At 43.0% G+C, this 26193-nt stretch overlaps 1 protein-coding gene across 1 annotated transcript in view; it reads left to right on the forward strand.

The window, feature by feature from the left end:
- syne2b (spectrin repeat containing, nuclear envelope 2b) overlaps nt 1–26193 on the forward strand; it is a 151644-nt gene that overhangs the window by 121267 nt on the left and 4184 nt on the right. The window contains exons 112-120 of the mRNA XM_074661006.1: nt 11557–11719; nt 15599–15786; nt 15943–16093; nt 18753–18935; nt 22618–22755; nt 22870–23064; nt 23266–23578; nt 25348–25484; nt 25578–25707. Coding sequence (XP_074517107.1) covers nt 11557–11719; nt 15599–15786; nt 15943–16093; nt 18753–18935; nt 22618–22755; nt 22870–23064; nt 23266–23578; nt 25348–25484; nt 25578–25707 — 1598 coding nt within the window. The remainder of the gene's footprint in view (nt 1–11556; nt 11720–15598; nt 15787–15942; nt 16094–18752; nt 18936–22617; nt 22756–22869; nt 23065–23265; nt 23579–25347; nt 25485–25577; nt 25708–26193) is intronic.

Below are 26193 nucleotides of genomic sequence, written 5' to 3' on the forward strand. Positions count from 1 at the left end.
GCCGTGATAACTCTGAAGCTGCTTGAGATTGATTTCATGTTTTAGATGGTGTTTTTTTCTAGTAGAGACTCCCAGCTGAGTGATTTATTTCATTTTAGCCTGTTAGATGCTAACATTAGCATGCTAAAATGGCACGTTTCCAACAAGCAGTCCAGTCCAGTTCAGTTCAGTTCAGTTCAGTTCAGTTCGTTACACATTAGAACGGTTATTTTTGTGTTTCCAGTTGCAAAAGTTGTGGATGGTACCAATAGAACCTCCATTCTTGGTACCACCTCGGTCGAGGTTCGAAGTGAGCTGAGCCGATACCAGAAGGTGCAGTTAAAACACTGCAGACCACTGATTGATCAGAGAGACTCACTAGCACGACCGCACATACTTGCGTTTTTTAAATAGCCAAGCTACCGTCAGCTGTGACCCAAACTTTTAATCCAAGGAAGCCAGATTTAAAAAACAAATGGGAGCTTGCTAAACTACGCCACTATACGACGTACAACTGACAAAGTGCAGACGTTCCTCTGTTTGGTTGCCGCTGAAAATGATTCAGCGAGTGTCACATTGTAGATGATGTCATGGCAGTTTTCACGCACCTTCGCTACGGCGATCAACTGAGAATCCCGCCAACACTGAGAGGGTACTATCTGCAGTGGAAACACGGCTAGAGAAAAGGATCTGGTACCAAAAGTGAGTGGAGTAAAGTGGAGCAGAGCCGTACCATGCAGTGCAAACACGGCTTAAAGGTCCTGATGTTATTCAAACCCTCACCAAATTGACGTCACACCTCTGCAGCTACGTGACCATGGGAAGAATAATTCAAGCATTTAGCATTCTAGGTGATATTAGATATGACCTGCTGAACTTGACATCTCATCGTTGCATGTTACCTGCTTACTGCAGCTATACTAGCGTGCTTGTTGTGGCATTTTAGCATAACAACCTCAGCATTCACACTAAAGCACAGCTGAGTCTGACAAAGTCCAGCTGAGACTAAATAAAGCTGAACGTTATAGCTGAGCCTCTCATGGGAGATTCCATCTTTTATAACCGTGGTTCATATGACTCTATTGATCAATAACTTTAAGATTATAACGGCCGTTCTTGGAGACTGACCTGGTGATAACTGTAAAGACGTCTCTGCTGGAGTCGTAACAGCAGAATGTACTTTGTACTTTTAACAGCGTCTCTTTCTCATAGAGAGGACTGACGTTACTCAGTACACTCTGCTTCAACACAGTGAAACGTCTCTATATTAAAGTCAGACTGTAGCTGCTGCAGCATGAAGGGTAAGGTGGAAATTAAACACTTTCTATCAATACGATTTCTGCTGAAAGTGCAGGTCATTTGTTGAGTTAAGGTTATGTATAGCAATGTTTGGACCGCAAGATGATTGGCAGTCACTACGTAACAAATGCATCTTTTGATTCATTCTCTTATTTGAAGGCATTACAGACTTTTTTGAAGTCCAAACTTGCAGTTCAACCCATGCAGCTTTGTGTTTGTTGTTGTATGTTTTCCCTCTCTGAGAACTGAGCACAGCTGTTCTTCTACTGTGGCTGCAGATTAAAATAGAAAAGCTCAGAGTGTTCGAGGATAGAGTGATATTAATATTAATCCATAAATGCAGATCTCATTCCAGCACACAGAGGAGTGGTGGCTGTTTGAAATGTTGATGCTTCAGCTTAGAGCCTCTTTACTGCTGATCCACATGAAGCAGCATTGTGCAACGTGACCGATAGCTACAGGGTGAACGTAAACAGTGAGAGTGAGATGATCCCATGTGGTCTCATTTATTTGATCATGTCCTGCTGTTTGACTCAAACAAAGTAGGTTTTTCTGACCACTTCTAAAGGAAAAAGTGCTGAAAATCCTGCAGTTGTATCCTCCACGATCTCCTGGCCAATCATTGTGTAAAACAGGTAGGGCTGCACAATTAATCGAATATTAATCGCAATTCCGATTTTGGCTTTCCACAGTTAAACGAACGTGATCGACTGCGATATTGACGTTTAATATACTCCGCTCATAGAAAACTCTGCTGCATAAATCAAGCGCTTCCTAAACTAACAGCCAGAGATGAACCGTCAATCAGCAGCCGATTGAAGCCGGTTGTTTTCAGCAGTCTCTTATGCTGATATATCTGTTTTTTTGCTGGCACAGTCAGTAACGTCACACACACACATCATGTCGTCAGTGTGGAAGTTCTTCAGCGTGAGATGAAGAAACATGAAGCTTTGTCACAACTGTTAATCCAAACTAATCCATGGAGGAACAACCTTAAAAACATTTGGAACAACTAACTTAATCACTCTTATTATATTGTAATTTATTCCCACGATGCTCCTCAGAGTAACCACAGTGACCGGCTCGTCTGCCGACAGCACCGAGCACATTATGGTGCATTCAAGCTCTACTCAGTAAAATGAGTATTGGGCGATGATGGTAGATTATACCATAACCGTGCGGCTCTAAAAACAGGCCTGATTGTGGGATTGTTGGGTTGGTAAAGTTATGGAAATTGCAGCTTGGATCATGGCTGTATTGTATCAGTGACAGGGAGGAGGAAAACAAGCATGACCCGACAATAAAAAGTCGCAGATTTGGACTTTATGTCGATCACAGTGTGACTTTTGGCTTCTCCGTTTAACTGCAGTATGAATCTTCAGCCTGTAAACTCGGCTTTAGTTTGAATGTTCAGATTTTCTGGATAATTACGTGTTCTCACCACTTACAGGGTTGATCTCAGATCAGGCAGTATCATGCATTAGCGGAGTTTTTTTTGGCTTTTCTTGCTCTCTTTCAGTAACTTTGCTTTCTCATCGTCAAACAGTACAGTAATTATTACCGCCGTGTCCTCGCTGTCGCAGCTGAATGGATGCAGGGTGGCAGAGTGCACGACAATTACCGCTACATCTCTGGCAAACAACAGGACAGCGAGGTTTAAACTGAAATTCTGCTCCTGATAATTGGCTGTTTGGTGACCGTAAAGGAGAAGACGGCAACAGAAAGTTCATAAAATCCACATTAGATCAGCGGCGAACTGAACGGAGTGAAGCTGAGAGGCAGTGGACTGTTGTCTTGGAGCCAGATGGGTTAAAGCAGTCAGGGTGGGGGTGGAGGTGACTTATCCTCCATGGGAATGACTGACTTAGATCTGCCATATGGTGGCCGATCAGTGACCGAGGTCTCTGCTCAGGCTCTGTTTCTCTCTCACATCTTAGCATGAAATTCATCTTAATAAATGTAATAATATATCTTCTTCTATAGCTCCGTTGTTGTCCAAAAACTATAAAAAGGGCTGTCAAAGTTAACACAATAATAACACGTTAAGGGAAATTAGTTTTATCGCCACTAATTTCTTTAACGCATTAACTCAACTTGAAATGTTTAAGTTGTAGCGGCTCCGTTTTAAAGCTAGAGTGAAGATACTGGTATCATATTAAACTAGAAAACCTGATGAATCCATCGGTACCAACCATGTCATACTAGCTCGTCATAAAGGAGGTTAAATAACGCTCCAAACTTACGCTACATTCTGGCGAGGAAAAACTGTCACGTCCATTTTCAAAGGGGTCCCTTGACCTCTGACCTCTAGATCAGTGAATGTAAATGGGTTCTATGGGTACCCACGAGTCTCCCCTTTACAGACATGCCCACTTTATGATAATCACATGCAGTTTGGGGCAAGTCATAGTCAAGTCAGCACACTGACACACTGACAGCTGTTGTTGTCTGTTGGGCTGCAGTTTGCCATGTTATGATTGGAGCATATTGTTTTATGCTAAATGCAGTACCTGTGAGGGTTTCTGGACAATATCTGTCATTGATTAGTGTTGTTAATTGATTTACAATTATAAATATATACATACATTTGCATAATGCAGCATATTTTGTCCACTCCCATGTTGATAAGAGTATTAAATACTTGACAAATCTCCCTTTAAGATACATTTTGAACAGATAAAAGATGTGTGATTAATTTGCGATTAAATACTTGAATCGATTGACAGCCATAATATGTTTATATTTACATAAAAGTAACTTCCATGGACTCATGGAACTTGAATTTTTAAAACCATCTGAAACCAGTGAAGAGTTCCACTTACAAAATAATGAATACCACACCGTTCAAACTGTCTGTTCTGGTGAATACGAGCCCATGTAATGTTTCCTCTTAGTGTGGATGGAAGCCTCAAACTGAGAGATTTACTGTGGACACGGCCTGAGAAGGTCTGGGATGGGGTCCCATTTTCGAGACCGCTTAACGGTCCGAGTCTTTATCGATACTTTTCTATTATTTGGTGGAGAACAGAACTGGTATTTTACTGGTTCTTATTGTTTAACTGTGAGTCTGTGACTGTTTGAAATCTGCCCATAGCCTTCAGTAAACACGGCTGATGCTGGGCATTCATTTGAAAAAGAACACACAGGGCCTCTTCAACACAACGTATAACTACGACAACAACCAACTGACCAAATGAGTAATGAAGCGAACGATGGCGTGAGGCCGTTCAGTTCTTCTTTGTTTAGTCGTTTAACGGCGGTTGGCAGGCGATTAAATTCATTTAATTGATGTGTGTTTGTGCAGCAGTGATTTGATTTAAATGACATGATACTCTCGTCTCTCGAGACATAACATTACATTATATGACACGCTAGTCTCAATAGCTGTATCGATTAGCTCTGAGCTCTGAATTTGGAACCGGTTCCTTACAGAACCGTGTTTCGATCCCCATCGCTAGACTCAGTAAACAGTCAGCAGGATATCCAGTCAAAGCAGAAACTGACGGAGGAGGACGAGGAGGACGAGGGTCTTTATCGTGACTGACAGGCTGTTAGTACAGAGATGTCTTAAACAATAAAAGGGGGACCGGGGTGGAGAGGGAGCGTGACACACAATAGTGGATTTGCCCCCCCGTCCCCTCAGGGACTGTCCAGCATAACGAGGCTAAGCTTGTTAATGAGCCGCCGCTGAGGCACGAGCCTCGTGTCTCTGATGGAATGTGCCGTTGTCACGCTGTTGATTTAGATTTTATTACAGCCAACGGCAACGGAAAGAATACCCGTCTCTGTGGGCGCTCCGGGTCATCCCAACGGCGTTGGATGGGGTTGAGGTCAGGACAGTCGAGTTCTTCCACATCAATTTGTGAAAATGTTTTTGTATTGAGCTTTGTGCACGGGGGTGCACAATGTCAAGATGAAACAGGAAAGGACCTTCCTCAAAATGTGGAACCAGGGTCCTGGAGCAAATCAGGAAAAACAGCCCCAGATCTAAGTGCGTATCCCCAACTTCACTGAATATGTGTAACATGATAATTATCATCTTGACAGCCGAAACCCGCTGTGAGATTTGAGGCTCAGGATCTGTCGTAGACTGGAGGGGGGGGGGTGAAAAGCCACTAAGCTGATAAACGTGGGGGAGTCTTCACAAGCTGCTTAACACCACCAGGGAACCATCTCACTATTGTTCATGTTGTTCACCTCAAAACCACCAGAGCAGTTTTAGGTGGGAGTAAAGGATGAAATTAGATTATTCTGTGTTTACCACGAGTCCAGCTATTCTCACCAGCTTTATAAAACCAGAGACTAAAGGACTAACAGTAGCTTTCAGTGGATCAGTGGACTCCAGCCCTCACTTAACCCCCCGCTAGTCTAATCCACCCGGACTCCTCACGCTGAGAGAGGACACACCCCGACTCTGAGCCAACGAAACACACGCTGCAACAAGCTGGTTAGAATTAAGATGCTTTCCCTGGTTCTGATTCATAGTAAATATTAAACCTATGCACCACCAAACCACCACTATTAGTTGAAAGTTGAACCTAAACCACAAATGCCAGAATATGCAGTTCCACTAATGGCCACTAGGTGCAAAATCTTGGGCTGGAAGGGATGACGTATTTTTGAAAGGTCAACCAGGAAGTTAATATCGCCCTGGTTCCCTCGACAAAAAGCCGAAGTGCTAAAATGTCCGTGTTTTAGGATGAAGTCAGTTCATAAAGACTTAAAGAACCCTCCCTAATCAGTTCACTACTTAACGTCAAAGTCTCTCGTTCTTAACCCCGTCTCCATTTCACTCTTTCTTTCCATCATAAGTAGCTCATACTTCACAGGCATGAATTGAGTCTGTGTTTTCATTGGCCGGCCCGTTGTCCTGCAGAGTCCTGTCGTCCTGTGTCATCACACGTTTTGATAAGCGCTGACGGAGCTGCAGAGGAGCTGATTCAGAGTCAGTGATGACTGCGCTCTCGGCCTTTTGTCTGCCTCTCAGTGACGGCAGATGACCGCTGAGGTTTGACTTGCAGAGGGATTAGATGCGTTGACACTGGCTCGCCGCTTGCCTTTGTCCCCCCAAAACAAACCGGGTGCTCCGTCAGCCGGCCCAGCAGCTGCCGTCTGCTGACACAAACCTTTGTGCCGACGGGCCGCCCGGCCTCGGGGGCCCACCGGGGGCCCACCGGGGGCCTTCGTCCTCTCTCCTCATTGTCTGGATAAGATGCACACGAGGCAGATGTTTGTCTTTAAAACACAGTCTCCCTCCTCCTCCTCACACCTGGTTCAGCAAACCAACTTCTCTCGTTGTCACATTTTGTGTTTTTGTTTCTAAATTGCAGTTTGTCGAGTCGTTAATTTCAAGTGGAGCTTTTACGTGTTATTTAGTGTCGTGTTGTTTGGCAGTTTAATGCGGACATAAAGACAACACAGTACTTACTTAGGGCTCTCTTTTCAAGTGGTTGTAGATCTGGTTGTCATGGTGATGGTGGTGCACTTCTCATGTTTGCAGGCTCGGCTCGGGGATTTGTTAAATTTGAACAAGGGATTGTGAGACAAAGGATGGAGTTAATGTTTCTGTTAGGGATGACTTTATTCTCATAATATTATTACTTTTTTTCTCATAAACTTATGACTTTATTCTCAGAATATTCCAATTATTTTTCTCGTAAACGTATGACTTTATTCTCATAATAGTATGACTTTATTCTTGAAATCTCAGATTCGTTTTTTTCTCTCAATGTGGCCCTAATACTCCGTCGTAGGTTTGAGAGTTTGAAAAAGAGACTAAATAAGTAACAGATATAAAAAAAAGATGTAACCACCGTAATGTTTTCACTGTTTACTAACTCTGTTTTCTGGCACGTTCGTGACATTGAACGTAAGACACAGAAAAAAACAGTAAGTCTACTCATCAACTGGCAATGGGAAAGGAGTCTATCGCCTATTTTAGCGGGTTTTCCCGCATTAAAAAACCTTCTTATATACGCGCTCATATTGGTGGAAAAAGGGTATTATTCTGTGACTCACTGTGAGAAGCGGAGGCGAGTCTCCTCTGAGCTCACGATGGTCATTAATTAAGAATTCAACGGCAAAATACTTTAATTAAAATCTGTAATTCATTCAGCCTGTGAGAGGAGAGAAAACACTTTCACTTCTTTGACATCATTACTCTTCAACTCACTGCTGTTTTTGTCAGACGTTCAGCCGCTCCGTCTCTCGCACCAGGTGTCAAACATCACGTGATCATTGTGTGAATGAAGCCATTACTGTAACAGATAGACGAAGCCGGCAGTGTTATGTTTTCCGTGTTTGAAAAGGGCTTTAGATTTATGTTTTCTTTCAGTGTACTTGCGTATCATTCTCCTCCACCTGTTGTCGCCCTCTCCATCATTCAGTCCTGTAATATATATTTGACTGGCTCTTAGTGCACCGAGCCCCACGCTGGTTTATATTGAAATGGAAGAAGATGGCAGATGGAGGTTTTCCAGACTCAGACTTCCCCGCTGGGTAACGTCTGAGCTCGGATCCAATAACAGAAACAGCTGCACCTGTAATCTGCCCAGGAAGACCTGGACTAACTTTAATGGGCTGCTCTTTCTTTGTTCCTGCATGTTGTTGCAGTGTGAAGTGATATTATTACAGTTTTAGAGGTGGTTTGTTTCGAGCCTAAATACGTACTTTTCTGCCTCGATGAGTTGTCCATCCAAATATATACATATAAAGAGACACACAGAGACACTTCCACATATAAACATGATAACAGTAAAACATGAACATTTTGTAGCACTTAAATGTACTTTACAATAACTTACAAATGTCTTTCAAAAGTGGAATTTAAATATATTTTTGTCCTGCACTGATTCCTCTCCAATAACATTCTGAGTTAGAGCTTTATTTCTAAGCTTTCTGCCTTTTAAAATACACATTATTCATCACGCTCACATGTTTAAACTCTCCGACTAAAGGCCCAGACGCACCAAACCGACATCAAAGAACTAGCAGCTACGAAGACGTTGGCGTGAGAGGAAATAACTCTCCACGTCAGCAGGCGGCGGTAGTCTGTATTCATCATTCAAAAAGGGAAACAGGAAGACCGAGGACGGCGGATATATAAGCTGTTGTTAGGATACTTACATGAAACAAAGCGGCGTCCGCCGACCATTTTCACACCACTCTCATTCCAGATGTTCATGTCGCTGTGAAAGTATCCATGTGTTGGGATGATTAGATGACGTGAAGATGTTGACTTTACTCGTTGGCTTCCGTCACTCTTCTCCTGCACTGGTTCGCTTAAGCTGAACAGCCAATCAGAGTGATTTCTCTCACTGACGAGCTCCGCCACCGATTCAACATGCTGAATCGTCTGAAATACCTCCGACACGGGCCGACTAGAGCCGACGGTGCGGGACACACCACAAAAAACTAGACCGACAGACGCTCACCGACGGCCCCAAACTGTCCGACGGCCGACCATCAGCTTGGTGTGTCAGAGCCTTTATATGTACTTTATGATAACTTAAAATTGTCTTTCAAAAGTAGAATTGAATTATATTTTGTCCTGCACTGAAAATCTGTATATTTCAAAGAGGAGGGAAAAAGACTAAATAATTAATATATTAATTGTAAAAATAATCAATAATTGAAAATAATTTAGTTCCAAAGGAGCTCCTGATGCTGTGTGTCCTTGGGTGAACCTGTTAGTGCATCCAGATGTTTGGAGGGAGAGGAGGAGGAGGAGGAGGAGGAGGAGACAGGCGGTGTGCAGAGGAGGGAGGGGAGGGATGTTGTGCTTGCTAGCGGATGAGCCGTCGCCATGGAGTAGCCTCCTCTCCAGCCCGTAAGTACCTTTCGCCCTCATCGCACCCCGGTGCACCCGGCCAGCATGAGGCTGAGGAGGCAAGACGGGTGAAAAGGGGAGCAAATTGGGTGTTTTGTTGTGATAAAGAGGTGGAGGAGGAGGAGGAGGTGGAGGAGACACGGAGAGCAGGAGTGAAGGGGGATGGGCTGGGCTTTTGTCGGTGCAGGCATGTAGACAGGCAGAGTCATTCAGAGCTAATCCAATTGAGACCGCCAGCTCCAGTCGTCTCGTGTGTGTGTCGGTATTTAGGTGGCAGCTCGGACAGCAGGTGTGTGTGTGTGTGTGTGAGACAATGCAATAACCCTCTATATATATGTATATATGTATATATATTTCTATACGTATATATATATATTTCCATCTATGATCGCAGCAGCATGTTTTATATGTCACTGATGTTGCGCTCCGCCCCTCCAGTTACTGCCACGTCCTCACACACTGTAGAGACATGCAACACCTGCATGCACACACAACACAAACACATGCACGCAGATAAATCAGCAGCCAGATATAGGACAGAAACATCCCCCTACAGTCTCTGTCACAGTGTCCGTCTCTGCAGCATCAGCATCTGGGAAGGTTTAATTGTCCGTCTCATTGTGCAAATCACAAAAACAGTCTCACTGGCTTCAGTGACCGTATGATGACCGCTGCTTGTTGCTGCTTTGTTGCATCATTCTGCTGTGCTGGCTCACATGGACATGTTGAATAGTATTTGAACTAGTATGAAACGTGCACAGCTACACTTGAGTCGATAGAACATTACCGTTAAACCGCGTTGTGTTTGTTTGAGGTGCAGTCTTTCTGAACATCCTGCTTCCCCCTGTGCCACGAGATGCACTGACTGTAACATCGCCGTCCTTGTGTTTCTCCAATGATTTGATTTAGATATTATATATAACTAAAAGAAGCTCCTTTTATAAGAGGCTCCAAAATCCCCTCATTCTGTTATATCTAAAAAAGCATTTCACCAAGCTCAACAAAGAGTTGGTTTGTAGAAAGTCAGAGCTGAGATACTGAAGCAGATACTAAGCTGGCCAACGTTAGCGGACATCTCATTCAAAGTTGGAATTGGAAAGTTTGTGGAAGATTCAGTCTCTTGCTTATTGATTTATTTGACTAAAACGTCACCTGTACATCAGGGGTGTGACGGTGAGGACATTTTCCCACCGGTTACTAAACTTGTGACAACACCGGTGTTACCGATTACACCGGACATTTGGCCTCTCTCCGGTCCAGCTTTGGCTGCGGGGCCGCATGTGTCTACCTGGTACTGCTTCGCCAGCAAACACCGGCTGTAACCGCTCCGTCCTCCGCACGCCGATTGCTTCATTAACCTATTAACATTGTCTTAAATAGGCGCTTTTGCTTTTGCCTTCAACACCAAATCCTCCGCCATCGTCTTGTCTGTCGACTCTCTCTCTCGTCCCCTGTTTGTGAAATCGGACTCCTGCTGCTCTGAGCTGAATCGCCACCTATTTTGATAATCAATTAATCGGTTTTAGTAATAACAAAAAGTCAAAATTCGGACATTTTAAAGACCAAACAACTGATTGATTAATTGAGAACAGTTCGTTACAGCCCTAGTACTGACGCGACGGCAGAAAGTTCTACATCAGCTGCAGCCATCTTGCTTGTTTTAAAAAATACATCAACGTCGCTCTTCTTTACGGTCTTCGTCTCAAACACGCCCCCTATTAGATTAACGCTTGTGATTGGCCCGACACGTCTCAGACCGCTGGGAATCTGCCAGCGCAAATAACAAATGAGCTCACAGATTTGTCTGGTTCCTAGAAAAACAACCTTTCTTTGCTCTTCTGATTGAACTTTAGAGAAAAGTTTTTCCATCTGGAGGTGCTTAAATAAGCCAGTACTGGGTGGGCTGAGGAAGCATCCTCCACTGCTATAAAGTGTGATGACTGAACTCATCCAACCACTCACACTGACACTCATAGGTGGGTTTTGGTGCACATCTCTCACCGGCTGCAGTCACATGACGCTGCAGTGTCACCCTCTCTGCATTGTGTTGGTTTGTGAACTGATGTAGGTCACTGACCTGAGAGCTGCACTGGAATGCGGTCTCTGTCCCAGACACCACCCAGCTCCCAGTCAGATGTAGGTCAGCCCACAGCCCCGCTATAATGGCTCCTGTTGTGTGAGAATGATACGTGAGAATGATAGCAACACTTCCCACACACATGGTGCTGTGGCGTAGAGCCGAGCGTAGTGCTAACAGCGTAGTGCTAACAGTGGTGGTTGGGGTGGTGGTGGGTGTGGTTCTCTCTGTGGACAACATGTCTGCACTGTAAAGTAAAAGTTGTCGTTTTGGAAGACCAGAAGAACCAAATAGTTTCAGGTTTCATGATGTTCGACCAGCGAAGCTCCAGCGACAGCTCCTGTAACGTGACATTTTGTTTCTGTCTCCACAGGGTGACAAAGCTGAAGGAGACGCTGGTGACGGTGCAGCAGCTTGATAAGAACATGAGCAACCTGCGGACGTGGCTGTCTCGCATCGAGGCGGACTTGGCCAAGCCGGTGGTCTACAACGTCTGCCACAGCGACGAGATCCAGAGGAAACTGGCTGAGCAGCAGGTGGGCCGAGACGGAATGAGATTTGTTTTACTCATCATGAAGTTTTTAACCGGTCAAATATCTAGTGAATGAATCAGTGGAGCTTTCTTCACTTCAGCATCTTAGTAGATGTCACATAGAAGTGATGTACATCCTCTGAATGCTCTAGGTCTCTAGTCTGATCCATCCATCCTCTGAATGCTCTAGGTCTCTAGTCTGATCCATCCATTCTCTGAATGCTCTAGGTCTCTAGTTTGATCCATCCATCCTCTGAATGCTCTAGGTCTCTAGTTTGATCCATCCATCCTCTGAATGCTCTAGGTCTCTAGTTTGATCCATCCATCCTCTGAATGCTCTAGGTCTCTAGTTTGATCCATCCATCCTCTGAATGCTCTAGGTCTCTAGTTTGATCCATCCATCCTCTGAATGCTCTAGGTCTCTAGTCTGATCCATCCATCCTCTGAATGCTCTAGGTCTCTAGTTTGTGGCCGTAAAGTTTCATGAGGCTGTGATTATCCTAGAGGTCACCACAAGGTCGTGTTATACAGTGAGGTCAAGTTTTAAAAAAAAAAATGGTCTCACTACAATGAAATGTCTCCTATGGGGACTAACATCATCACACATGAATACAGTTGGGCTCATTGGATCCTCAAGAGTCTCAGCTTTACAGTGATACCCAAGTTATGTGATTCAAAGACTGTTTAGGGACCCCAGTATGCAGAAATATTCAAAAACATCATTTTAGAATAGGAGAAAATAACACATTTATACTGCATTCAAAAAACGGCATTTTACCCCATGTGATTATCATAAAGTGGGCATGTCTGTAAAGGGGAGACTCGTGGGTACCCATAGAACCCATTTACATTCACATATCTGGAGGTCAGATGTCAAGGGGCCCCTTTGAAAATGGTCATGCCAGTTTTTCCTCGCCAAAATTTAGCCTGAATTTGGAGCGTCATTTAACCTCTTTCCCGTGGGTCGGTCCTGCAGGTCTCTGAGTGTTAATGGAGGCGACAATGTTAGGAGACAGTTGGAGGTTTAGATGGTCCTCTGTCTCACTTTTCCTCCATCGCCACAGAAAAAAGACTTAAAAAGCTTTACGATGGCGACTCCACTTTGAGGAGAGACCACCGCATGACACTTTGAGGGGATTTTAGGGCAGGAAGTACCTCACTCACTCATCACTCACTCACTACATGATGCACGCCTGCTTTTAAACCCTTTATGTTACGGCCACCCCTGTAGTTATCAGCAGCGTAATAACAGAAGAGTAGAGTAATGCGTGCTGCAAAGTAAAATCTCAGCAAGCTGCAGGAAGACGGGTGTTTGTGAAGGAGGAAGCTGTCACACTGGGCTCAGAGACGGTAAATGCACTGAGAGCCCGCGGGCTCAGCCGGCGGCCCGAAGATAGCAAATGGACTGTTAGTCCATTTGTAGCCTGCAGCACTGCTACTTCACTAAGAGGAGAAAGGCTTTCTGGTATGAGAGGAGGTGGAGGGAACAGAAGAAGACTACTTCACTACCTGTGTGTTTGTGTATGAGTGAATCTGCTAAAATCACGGAAACATATCAACTAGGACAGCGGTGCTCAAAAAGCTCAAACAAATCTTTTATCATGGATCACATCGTGAATAAATGGCACGAAAATCAATGGAATTGTTGGCAAAATTATTGCATCCAAAGTATTTTGTCGACACAAATTTAAGACAGTTGATTACAGCTGTTATTTAAATAAAATTGACCGCATCTTTGTGGTCTGTCAGCATGCATTTATAGGAGCAAGACACTGGATTATCTAGCAATACTTAACTCTCAAACACTAAGACAAACATGAACATGGTTCCTCCGTGCTGCTCCTGTCGAGGCTGAGCATCACAGATTGGTCATTATTTTATTTTCTGAGAAACTCAACATTTTCTAAACTTTGAAAGTGCTCCCTTCTGTCAGAAACATGTCAGGCAGAGTGCTTCATGCAACCATTTTTTGTTTATAAAAAGCTACTGGCAGTTATGAAATGGCCAATTTTGTCCAGAACCTTTTGGTGCTGCTGATACCTGCAGGTTCTAGGAGAGTTTGGATATTTCTTTTTCTAGTTTTATGATGGAGTTTGTGGTCAGATGCATTCATTTCACAAAATGTTAACAATGGAGGAGGCTGACTTGAGGTTGTCTGTATGAGGACATATCTGAGGAAAGAAGTGGTCCATGAAGGAGAGGGAGAGACGTGTGAAGGACAGCCAGAAACAAGGAGACAGAGAGTGACTTGGTAAAAGTGAGGAAGAAATACAGAGCAGAGGCAGGCTGGCTGGCTGAAAGAGACGCTTCCTCAGAAAAAGGCTGCAGCTCTCTCCATTAGTGGATGAAGGACGGCTGAAATGACTCATGTGTGGATGGGCTCTTTAAGCTTTCATCTGTCACCATGGCAACCCAGAGAGTGGTAACTTTGAACAAACGAGAGCCGACAAAAGTGCTGTCAGGCTTCAGAGGGAGCTACGCGCACACACACACACACACACACACACACACACACACACACACACACACACACACACACACACCAAAAATCACAATGTGTTGTTGAAGTACTGTAATAATCTCACAGCCCTCTGGATCAGTCTGTGGCTGACAGGAAAAACCTTCAAGACAATAGAAGTTATTGTTTTCTTAAGTCTGGTTTTCTCCTTCAGTTGTTTTTTTATTTGATTTTACACATACGTTGAACAGATAGATCAACGCACATGAGTACTATGCAGAGACGTGAAGAGATACAGACATTTAAAGAAGAAGAAGAAATCAATAATACTACTAATAAAATCAATAACAGCAGCAACACAGAACAATTTGGGGGTAGAAAAATAAACATATATGTATTTATAAAAAATAAAAACAATTCTACTAATACAAAATGAATACATAAAAAATATTATAATAAAAATAAATAAGTTAATAAATATATGTATATATAAAAACATATATATCTATAAATTGATTAATAATTTATATGTCTGTATCTAATAGACTAATTCAAATATATATATATATATATGTATGTAAAAATATATATGTGTAGAGAGAGAGATCAAAATTAATAATAATAATAATAATATATTCCTATATAAATTTAAATATATGTAAATAAATAATAATATATAAATATATATGTATATATAAAAATAAATAAATACTACTAACAAAAAATAAATACATCAAAATAATTATGATATAAATAAGTAAATAGATATATGTATATATAAAAACATGTATGTATAAATTAATTAATTATGTATATACAGTATGTCTATATAAAAATAAATATATAAATAAATAATAATAATAATAATAAATATAAAGTGTGTATATTTAATAATAATATAGAGTCTAATCCGCTATTTGATTGGGACACTTCCTCTGAGGCTACTCCAAACACAGCAGTTATGGGGTTTGCGGGTATGTCTTGGCCGTACATCAGTGATAAAGTTTTAAATATGGAACACCAAAATGGTGGGAACAACATCAGGGAACAACATCAGGGAACAACATCAGCGAACAACATCAGCGAACAACATCAGGGAACAACATCAGGGAACAACCTGTCGAGCCTGCTCCCGCACTGATGCAAGCTGTTTCAACTCTACTGCTGCTTTTAAAGCTGCCTTTTCTCTTTCACATTCACTTTTCTTAAATCTCTTGTAGCCATCATCTGTTGCACTCAGGAACAAATGCTTGTCTAAATTATCTGTGGTTTATTTGGGCAGCTGAAAACTCAAAATGACCCTAACCAGGAAACCTTTGGATGTGAGCCTTGATCTTCCTCCAAGCATCTTGTTGTATTGATTGAATTAATGATCTGCATGTGTCTCTCTGGTTTGTTCACAAACTGTGCTGTGTTGACCTGCAGGACCTGCAGCGGGACATCGAGCAGCACACGGAGAGCGTGGCGTCGGTGCTGACGCTTTGTGACGTCCTGCTCCACGATGCCGACGCCTGCGGCGGCGACTCGGAGAACGACTCGATACAGCAGACCACCCGCAGCCTGGACCGCCGCTGGAGGAACATCTGTTCCATGTCCATGGAGAGGAGGATGAGGTGAGTGGTCTGACAGACATGTTTTATAAAAATAATTAACATTGTATAATGAACTTATTTGAATGAAGAGTCTCAGCTGCTCAGGTTTTCTCTGTTGACTTCCCTCATTACACAACAAAATGGAAAAGGTGAAATGATCCCCTCTGTGGTTTTCAGGATTGAGGAGACGTGGCGTCTCTGGTGTAAGTTCCTGGACGACTTCTCTCGCTTTGAAGACTGGCTGAAGACGGCTGAGGTCACGGCAGCGAACCCGGACTCTGCTGGCGTCCTCTACACCAGCGCCAAGGAGGAGCTCAAGAAGTTCGAGGTCAGGAGACAAATCTTTCCTCTCTTGTTTGTTTCACTTTTGGCAGAATACTGGAAAGGGAGGCCTGGAGGCAATGTGATGGAAAGAAAGACCAAGAGGAAGATCAGTTCCATGCGCGGTCACATGCCACCTTGTTGTTAATTTAGTCAGTCAGACAAACACGCCTGCAGCTTTGGAAGGTGAAGTTGAAACACTAGAAGAGATTTGTGTTGACAGTTTTTAAACCAATCAAACTCTCTTTATCTGATACACGGCGAGTCCCAATGTGAGTGCAGCTTCAGGTTCAGGTTCAGGTTCAGGTGTCCCGTTGCTCTGAGACACAGAGGTAATCTTTGATGTGTCACAGTCTGGATTAGAAACGCAGATTAGCGCCTGGTAATCTGGACTCTGCCCTCATCTCCACGGCAACAAGGATCCAGTGTAGATGGTATTGCTTACTAACACACTTCATCCCGTGGAGGACCAGTGACCTGTATATATATAAATATATACTGACCGTCAGTGACATGTACTGGGAGCTATGGGAGCGTAATGGTTCAAATCCATACAGTGACTGGAAAAGGTTGTTAATCCTCCTGAGCTGCTCGTAGCGGAGGCCTGCTGTGTGCTTCGGGCAGCTTCAACTTGTCAGACTGAATATTGACTTTATTTAAATGATAGACAGAAAAAGAGCTTTGTTTTTGATTTGATCTATCCTCCTTCTCTTCCCTCCTTCAATCCCCAAAAATCCAGGCGTGGATCATAGCCTTTGGTTGACCATTGGCGTTTTGAGTTCATAATCTGGCGTTATAGTCATTTTCAAGGTATTTGTGTCAATCAATCAATCAGTCAGTCAATCAGTTGAATCAAATGGTGATCTAGTTAAAAGGGTTTTACAAGTAAATGCATGATCATGATTAAAAAAATAACTCTGATCTCAGACAAGAAACGTTAATGACAAAATGAAAGGTATAATATGCTAAAATGAATTAGAATGTGTGAATAAATACATTAAACACAAGTAGAGAAGCTTAATTCAGCAAAAGATTTTGGGGTTTCTCAGGGCTCGGAGAAAAAGTCATAATTTCAAATCCGTCTGCTCCTTCAGCACCACGGACAGCGACATGGATTTATCAATACACAGCACAGTTACGGTACGTGTCCACAGCCTCCGTGCTTTCCACGCTCCCCATTCATTGTCTATGTAAGCAGCCGTGCAATGCATTCTTGTAGCGTGGCGTCGCGATTCGAGAGACTAGGCGTCATGATGCCCGCTCCTCATTTGCATAAAGTTGAGGGCTCGTCTACTTTATGTAAATCACGGGCGTCCGACGCGACTCGCCGCCTCTCCAAACTCCCGAGAATCTTTTAAACTAAACGTTGTTGATCCAAATTAAAGACAGATTCATCAACTGCATGGATTATTTCTCGCCTCAAATGTTTTCAGAAACACATTTCAGTGAACTATTTACGTGAAATAAGAGAAGAAAGTTTCCAAACGAGCCTCCGGACTGGTTCCGGTTTGAAAGCTGGGAGCAGCAGCCAACGGCAGGAAAGCGTTCGTCCAATCAGGAGCCGAGTGCCTTGTTTCTAGGGACAGCACACCAAGCGTCCAATGTTGGGAAGCGTCGCGTCCCCTCGCGATAAAAAACGCCCCTGTGGACACGTACCATTAGAGCCATGGTCGGGGCCACGGATTCTAACTTAAGCCGGGTTTCCACCAAAAGTAAAAGTCCCGAGAGCTACTTTTCGAGGAACTAAAAGGTTCCTTCCGCCCGCTGTTGTCTGCATTTCCACCGCGGTCTAAAGACCTGTGAAGATTAGGAAAATTAGTCCACTGATGTATGAAAAAGCAACATGAACTGAGACGAGGGCTGCTGGTGGTCACAGCGGTAAACACACTGCAGTCTGCAGGTCAGTGAGTACACCTGGTTACTCTAAAAAACATGTTGGACAAAGACAAACGGTTTTGTCTCACTGTGATGACATTTACTACGGCATATGTTTACTGATTCACGTTGGATGTAATGAATGAAAGAGGAGAGCGTCTGTCTCACAGTAAATCATCTGTTGAGTGTTTGATGGTTATTTATTTGTGCTTTAGAGCGTAACCGCTGAGAAACAACCAGAAAATAGCTTTTCTTTCATTCTTAGCTGTCTCTTCTACCGCTCGCCCTCTCAGCCCGCTCGTACAATCTCTCTCTTTTTCTCTCTGTCTTTTTTTTTTTTTAAACGAGTCAGGAAGCCGACAGCGAAGTCTGACTTTACTCTTAATGTTATCAAACAAAGAGAAATGTTCTCCACTCGTCCTAAAATGGTCCTAAATCGATAATAGATCACTTGCTTGTTTTATGAATGAAGCGGAGCAGTTGAAGCAGCGGCGCTGTGTGTGTGTGTGTGTGTGTGTGTGTGTGTGTGTGTGTGAGAGACCAATCAGTGACATCATCCCTGCAAACTCCACCCAGAAAGATCCTGTACTTTCTTTACCTTTTTTGGGGGGAAAAAGGCACCATAAAATGTCCCTAGAAATTCATTTAGACGCTGGTCCCTGCAGTCGAAACGCAATGAGTTCCTCAAAAGGTTTTTAGTTCCCGGTGGAACGTTTTTACTAATATTTCTTAGCCATGTTCGGGGCCCTTTGTTTTAAATTAAATTGAATTATGTTGATGTCTCCTCTCAGGCGTTCCAGCGGCAGGTCCATGAGCGTCTGACTCAGCTGGAGCTGGTCAACAAACAGTATCGCCGCCTGGCCCGGGAGAACCGGACCGACGCCGCCAGCAAGCTCAAAGTCTTGGTCCACGAGGGGAACCAGAGGTGGGACAGCCTGCAGAAGAGGGTGGCTTCTGTTCTCCGCAGACTCAAGGTGAGACGGGGAAGGTTTTACATCAAATCGCACCAACGCAGCCAATAAAAGCATGAAGGATATTTAGAGCTGTGTTAGGAAACTTCCTGAAACAGCAGCAACAGATTGATGTATTTGGACTTCAATGCCCAGAAACCCAGTATCAACAATCAGACAGCAAACATCAGCGTGTATCAGACCCTCCCGGCTGATCTGAGTCGTATCTCCGTGCTCTCAGCTCTGCTTTTAAGCCGTCAGGATTTAGGTCACCTCTCAGACGGTGACGAGGCACGAGGCGCCCCGTTGGCAGGAAGCCGTTGGCATCGCGGCTTTTGGCGCCGAGCAGATGGAGGGATGTTTATGTTGCATTATAAAGGTTGCATGTAATCAAAGAAGTCAGCCGATTGGTGCTGGTTGACCTCTGCGGGCTCTGCCCCTATAAGCCATATTCATATCACGGGAATGTGCAGCAGGCCGGGGTCAACAGTGATTCATGTGAGAGAGTAAAAATGTATTTATTCATACAACAATTTGCTCTACAAACTTATTTATCTTATCTGTACGTCTGTTCAGCTCAGCACCACACACAGGGGATCTGTGTAATAATACCTATTTACTTTGACTTACATGCAGCACTAATTATATTTTATCTTATTTGGAGAGAAATAATCTTGTTTTTATTAGATGTTAAACATCAGTGCTTGAAGATGAGTTTGGCAGCTCTGAATCTGATCAAATTATAAATAAAACATAAACTTTAGTGGCTTCTTTTTACATTTATGCTCACTGTATTCATGAACTTTGTGTGAATAATATATTAGTTGTAGGGCTGTCCCGAATACCAATTTTGCACAGCACGGCTGAGCAGGCTGACAGTGCTGCACTACTGTACACACATGCACCTCTGCACACAACAAACAGCGATATCCGTCTGAGAATAACTAATAATAATTAATGTTGAATATGAATAATGAATAATGTTGTGGGATTATTCCTTATTTCATGGGCTATTTGGAGATTTATGTATTATTATTACATACTTATATGGAAAAAAACAACAACGAAGCATTCAATACTGATTTGGAGGTTGATTACCATGGCAACTAATTATTTTCTTGGTTTTCTATTAATAATCTGAATATGCAAAGGAACTAGTAACTAAAGCTGTCTAATAAATGTAGTGAAGTAAAAAGTATAATATTTGCTTTAAAAATGGAGTGGAGTAGAAGTAACATAAAATGTAAATACTCAAGTAAAGTACCTCACAGTTGTACTTAGGTACAGTACTTGTACTGTGTATGTTCTAAGTTAGATTCCACCACTGGTGACATCATACCACCAACAAACTGTTGAATACATTCCTCAATCCACAAAAACTACATATAACCAGGGTGCATTGGAGGAAGGTCTTCGTCTACAGACTGATTTCCGTCAAAGGTGATTTTTTTGTTCGGTCATAGGCCGTTTATTGTTACTGCCAAGGTAAAAAAAAAAAGATTTTATGTGTAATGCGGAACCAAAGTTCACAATCGAGCTCCGCCCCCGGACACTTTTAGCCGTACGCTGTTAGCAACAGGTGTGAAGGTTAGCTCAGCAAGCCGAGTCAGTCACACGGAGGAGAGCGACAATATAACGACTTTCACGTCCCCGGTTAACTACACTATCAACGGAGAGAGCGAGAGAGAGAGAGAGAGAGAGTTGTATAAGACGAGGGCTGTGTGTATACGGTGCTGCACCGGTACACCGTTATAGAGAACGTTCTTGGAAACCAACATGCTAACGATGCTAACGATGCTAGCGCCGGATGTACCGATCACCGCGGAACACCAGGGGCCTCATGTATAAAAGACTGCGCAGCTTTCACACTGGAAGATGGCGTACTCACAAAATTGGAAAAGTACTTACGCACAGAAATTTTCACATGTATAAAACCGTGCGTACGCCTGTTCCTGCGCACCTTTCCTTTATACATCCCACTTGACGTGAAATTGAGCGCAGCTGCACGTGCCACTTGGTCCGCCTTGTCTCCTCCCATTAATAACTATGCAAATGACTATAAACACGCGCCCTGCTGTCACTTATTGTCCAAATAACAATGTGGCAAATCACGCTGGAAAAGGAACAAAAAAGAAGAATTTCACAGAGTGTGAAATTGAAGTGTTTGTTACTGAGGTGGAAGCTAGAAAACATATTTTATTTGATGGTCTTTCATCAGGAATCAGTAACAAACGCAACGTCTCCACAGCAGCTGACCGTGCGCTCCCGAAGGTTCCCGAAGGCTTCCGAAGGCGCACGATCAGCTGCGCCCCGTGCCTTGACTGCTGAGAGGCGCCGGTCTGGCCGCGTCCTCAAATATACTATACGCTGTGCTGGAGTCACAGAGAGAGATTGTCAATACAATGAAGGATAATATATATATATGCAACGAATTAAAAAGAATGAATGATGGTGGGATAAGTCATATATTAAAAGACCTTGTTGAAAAATAAATGTTTGTCTCAACTCACCTCGTTGCTTTACATTCTGTGTATCTCATCCAAACGGCGCCGTATAGCTGCTGCATTTGGCTCATTGTTAGGTGTGCCAGGGTCCGGTTCATCCATCTGTAGCTCCAGGGGACACAGGCTCACCACGGAGGTTTGCCACATTGTGCAGCACGCGATTTTGTTTTTGGCACGGTGGTTAAGTCATGCCATCTCTGGGAAATTAGTTTAAATGTGTTTCTGTTGTGCCTCTCTGATGTTAAACTTTATGCGCAAACTAGTTAAGAAATATGTGGGTTGTTTTTTTGATCCCACATCATAAATAAAGCTCAGTAAGTTGAGTGGAAAAAATATTTTTACACATTTAGCGAGTTTCAGGACTTTGTAGTTTGACACTGCCAGATGACAGAGTTTGGAGGACGGCCCGCACATTCTCACGACTGGTCTAGAGTTTGCGGCACGGTCCGCACATTCTCACGTCACGTTGATTTTTATACATCCCGGCGTGAGCGTGAAACACAGCGTACGCAACATTTTAGTACGTACGCACCGTTTATACATGAGGCCCCAGGTCATTAGCATTTATAATGTTACATAGCAAAAGGTGTTTTTTGTCTTTGTCGAAAAACAGTTGATGCTCTAAATAAGTTATGGAATCACATCATATGTGTGTATATGTGTGTATATATATATATGTATACAGTATATATGTATATATATATACATATACACACATATATATACATATACACACATATGATGTGATTCCATAACTTATTTAACGCATCAACTGTTTTTCGACAAAGACAAAAAACACCTTTTGCTATGTAACATTATAAATGCTAATGGCCTATTATCGTTAAAGAAATTAGAGGCGTTAAAATGAATTTCCATTAACGCGTTATTATCACGTTAACGTTGACATCCCTAAAGCAAAGTAATACAGTTTAGTTTTTGAAGCTGATGGGTTTTATAGAAAAGCGAAGACTTCTATACATATATGGAGGTCTGTCTATTGGAATCTGATATTTTGGGATTTAAAAATCCCTTAACCTTTGACTTCCCTTGATATCTCTCATCCTCATGAACACAGATGGAATCAATAAGGGATCAACGTTAATAAAAAAGTGTAAATGATACCAATATTGTTATGAATATTAATGTGGTATAAATGATGTAATCTATCGAGCATTTAAATAATGCTGTCCGTCCTCCTGCAGCACTTTACCTCCCAGAGAGAAGACTTTGAGGGAACTCGTGAGGGGATCCTGGTCTGGCTGACAGAGATGGACCTCCAGCTCACCAACGTGGAGCACTTCTCCGAGAGCGACGTCGAAGACAAGATGAGACAGCTGAACGTAAGTCTGCTGAGTCCTACTGACCGCTACACTCATTTTTTAACTCTCATTAAAGACAAACTTGTGTAATGTTCCTAAAAGATGAACTGAAACCAGAGTCTTCTCCCTCTGCAGGGCTTCCAGCAGGAAATCACCCTGAACACCAACAAGATCGACGCCCTCATCGTGTTTGGCGAGAACCTGATCCAGAAGAGCGCTCCTCTGGACGCCGTGCTGATCGAGGACGAGCTGGAGGAGCTGCACTCGTACTGCCAGGAGGTGTTCGGCAGAGTGGCTCGCTTCCACCACCGCCTCGTCAACAGACGCCCGGTCAGTACTGCACGCAGGGCGAGCACTCACAAATGTTCTTCCAGCATTTTTCTTTTTATTACAGTCCATATACAAACATGGATGTTTCGGGCATGTGTGTGTTTATTAACGATAGAGTTGATGTCTGTCATTAAGGAGTCGGTTGACCTCTGAGTACACTTTCATTTTTGGTACTAAATTTCTTTTTCAATGTTTTCACAGGTTCTGGAGGAGGAGAGGGAACTGTCAGACCACGACACAGACCTGGACGACTCACCTGATCTGACCAACGGGACTTCCTCCTGGGAGGAGACGAGGAAGGAGGAGGAGGAGGAGGAGGTTCCTTCAGTAGGCGGAGTCTCAGCTGGACGACAGGTCATGTGTCACCTCCTAGCGCCCCCTCTGGAGCGGTCGGGAAGAGAGACCCCCGTCAGCGTGGACTCCATCCCGCTGGAGTGGGACCACACTGTCGACGTGGGAGGATCGTCGTCACACGAGGACGACGAGGACGCCACCTTCTTCAGCGCCCTGTCAGGTAATAACTGCTGCTTAGTGGCAGAACTTGTTTGTATTGTGGTTTCTTATGTTTTAGTGTAGTATTTACAAATTGACAGGTACCCGCTGAAAAGGTAGTTTTTTATTCAGAAATCAAGCCTAGACTACGAGAAACAATGACATGAATTCAAACCTCAGAGCCCACTCTCTCTCTTACAGATGTGAAGGTCACAGAGAGACTGTGCACCAGAGCTGCAAAGATTAATCGATTAGTTGTCAACTATTAAATTAATCGCCAACTAATTTGATAATCGGTTTGAGTCATTTTTTTTAGAGGAAAAAAGTCAAAAAAAATTAAATGCAGCTTTTAAATTTCTAGTTTCATTACTCCTCTATGACAGTAAACTGAATATCTTTGAGTTGTTGACAAAATAAGACATTTGAGGATGTCATCTTGGACATTTTTCACCATTTTCTGACATTTTATAGACCAAACAACAAATCGATCAAGAAAATAATTGACAGATTAATCATCAATGAAAGTAATCGTCAGTTGTAGCCCTACTGTGCACCACTACAACGTATCACTATATTACTTATACTCCTACATTTATATTAATTCTTGCAATTGTTTCCCAAGATCAAAACTTTATAAAACTTGCATGACGTGACAATGGATGCTATTTATTTATTTGTGCAATCCATTTGTGTTTTTATGATGCTGTTTTTGCATGTTTGACAGATACTTTAGTCTTATGCATGTGTCAGATGGTTTGTGTGAATCATAAGGCTGTGTGACGAGCCTTATGGTGTGTTCAGATCAAGAGCGAAGCAAATTTTTCGCGCGGCGCGATTACATACAAAGTCAATGCAAAGAGGCAAATAGACGCAAATTTGTTGTGATATTTCAACTTGAGAGAGAAATTCCAGTGACGCTGTGTTGTGAAAGCTTATCCTCCTGTCATCACCGACGTTGAATCAGAAAAGGAGAAAATAAATAAAACTCTGTGTAGAAATGTATGTGTATAAACAGACTGTCTTTGGTAGAAACAACAACGTCGCTGCCGTATTTATGACGTTATGTTGAGTGTTGATGGAGCAGCTGCATAGCCCGGCACTGATCCCTCCAGACTCCATTCAGATAACAAGCATTTTAAAAGTTGTTTGCTTGTCGTCATGGTAACAGACCTGACAAAACATGAATTCAGACTTTTTACAAATCTGCATCATTATGTAGTTATTTCGGCATCTTTTTAGTCTGTTTATTGTAATTAAATCACAGCACAATCTGTTTATTTGGGATTCATACCGCAGTAGCAACGTGTGGCTTGCTAGATACAGTCAGTGCAATGGCACTGTATGTGAATACAGCTTGCCGCCGGGTGACGTTATGAAACCTGACACGACAGCGTTTGGTTTTCTGACATATCTGTGACTTCCATGACATGTGTGAAGCAGCAACAAGGGTTATTTCTTCCATGGTTGATGGAGGAAAGAAAAGTTGTTGGTATCTATGGAGACCAGCTCCTTCCCCTCTCCGGCGCGTCTAGCGCGAAAGAACACAAATATAATGAAACCAGTGGTCCAACTTGCATGAGTAAAGAAAGGGAGACAAAAACTTGCTTCGCACTTAGTCTGAACAGCATTGTGCTCCTTGTTTTCCCATTATCACTTTTCTCTTTTGTCTCTGTGGTTTATTTTTGAATTAACCTTTTTCTCTTTTCAGTTTTGCCCCTCTCTCTATTTCCTCATTCTTCCTTCTTTTCACACTACCTTTACTAAACGTTTTCTCTCTCTCTCTCTCCTCAGTGAAGTCAGTAACCGACCCGCCCAGCTGGCACCAGCCCGCCTCCCCAGAGCGGAAACGAGTTCCCCGAGAAATCATCCGAGGCCTCAGCTCGTCTCCCACACACACCACCAGCACTCCCTACCACCAGCAGGGCTACGTAAGGACACACACATCAACGTCTTTGACATCTTTAAGTCGTCCATGTTAAGACGAGTGTTGTAGGTTAAAGTTGTGTGTTGTGTGTGTTCAGGCTAAGCTGATGTCGGAGTGCAGCGGCAGCATCAACAGCGTGAAGAGAGTCAAGCTGATCCTGAATGACGAGGAGGAGTTAGAGGATCCGGGTCTGACCAGCAGCACGGCCGACAAGCAGACCAGCACAGGTACGCTGACAGAGATACACAACAGGGGGGAGAGGTCTCACTCTGCTGGAGTTTCTGGGTAATTAAATGACATAACGGGGAAATGATGCATTCAAGGTCCTGATGGAAATTTTAGAAAATGCATAAGCCTGTGGTTTCCTCTCACAAAGATGATGTTGCAACTTTCAAAGGTGTTTTTAAACAGCACTGGCAGACAATGGCAACTAAGGATTCTTCTCATTAATAATAGAGTATACTAATTACTTTTTGGATCAAGTGATTTAATTAAGTTTATAAAATGTCACAAAATATTTTCACATTTTATTCAACCAATAATCCAAAACCCAAAGATATTTCAAATATCATGAATCTTCTCTGTGAGCGTCTTGTTTGTTGCAGTATTCACACAAATGCCTCACAAGTTAAGGAGTAATGATTTATTTGGTGCATTTAGCGTCTTTAATAACCCACAGTTACATTATCAGTTGTAGAAAGAAACCCTTAGAA

Source organism: Sebastes fasciatus, chromosome 15, assembly GCF_043250625.1.
Source record: "Sebastes fasciatus isolate fSebFas1 chromosome 15, fSebFas1.pri, whole genome shotgun sequence".
Taxonomy (NCBI): Eukaryota; Metazoa; Chordata; class Actinopteri; order Perciformes; family Sebastidae; genus Sebastes; species Sebastes fasciatus.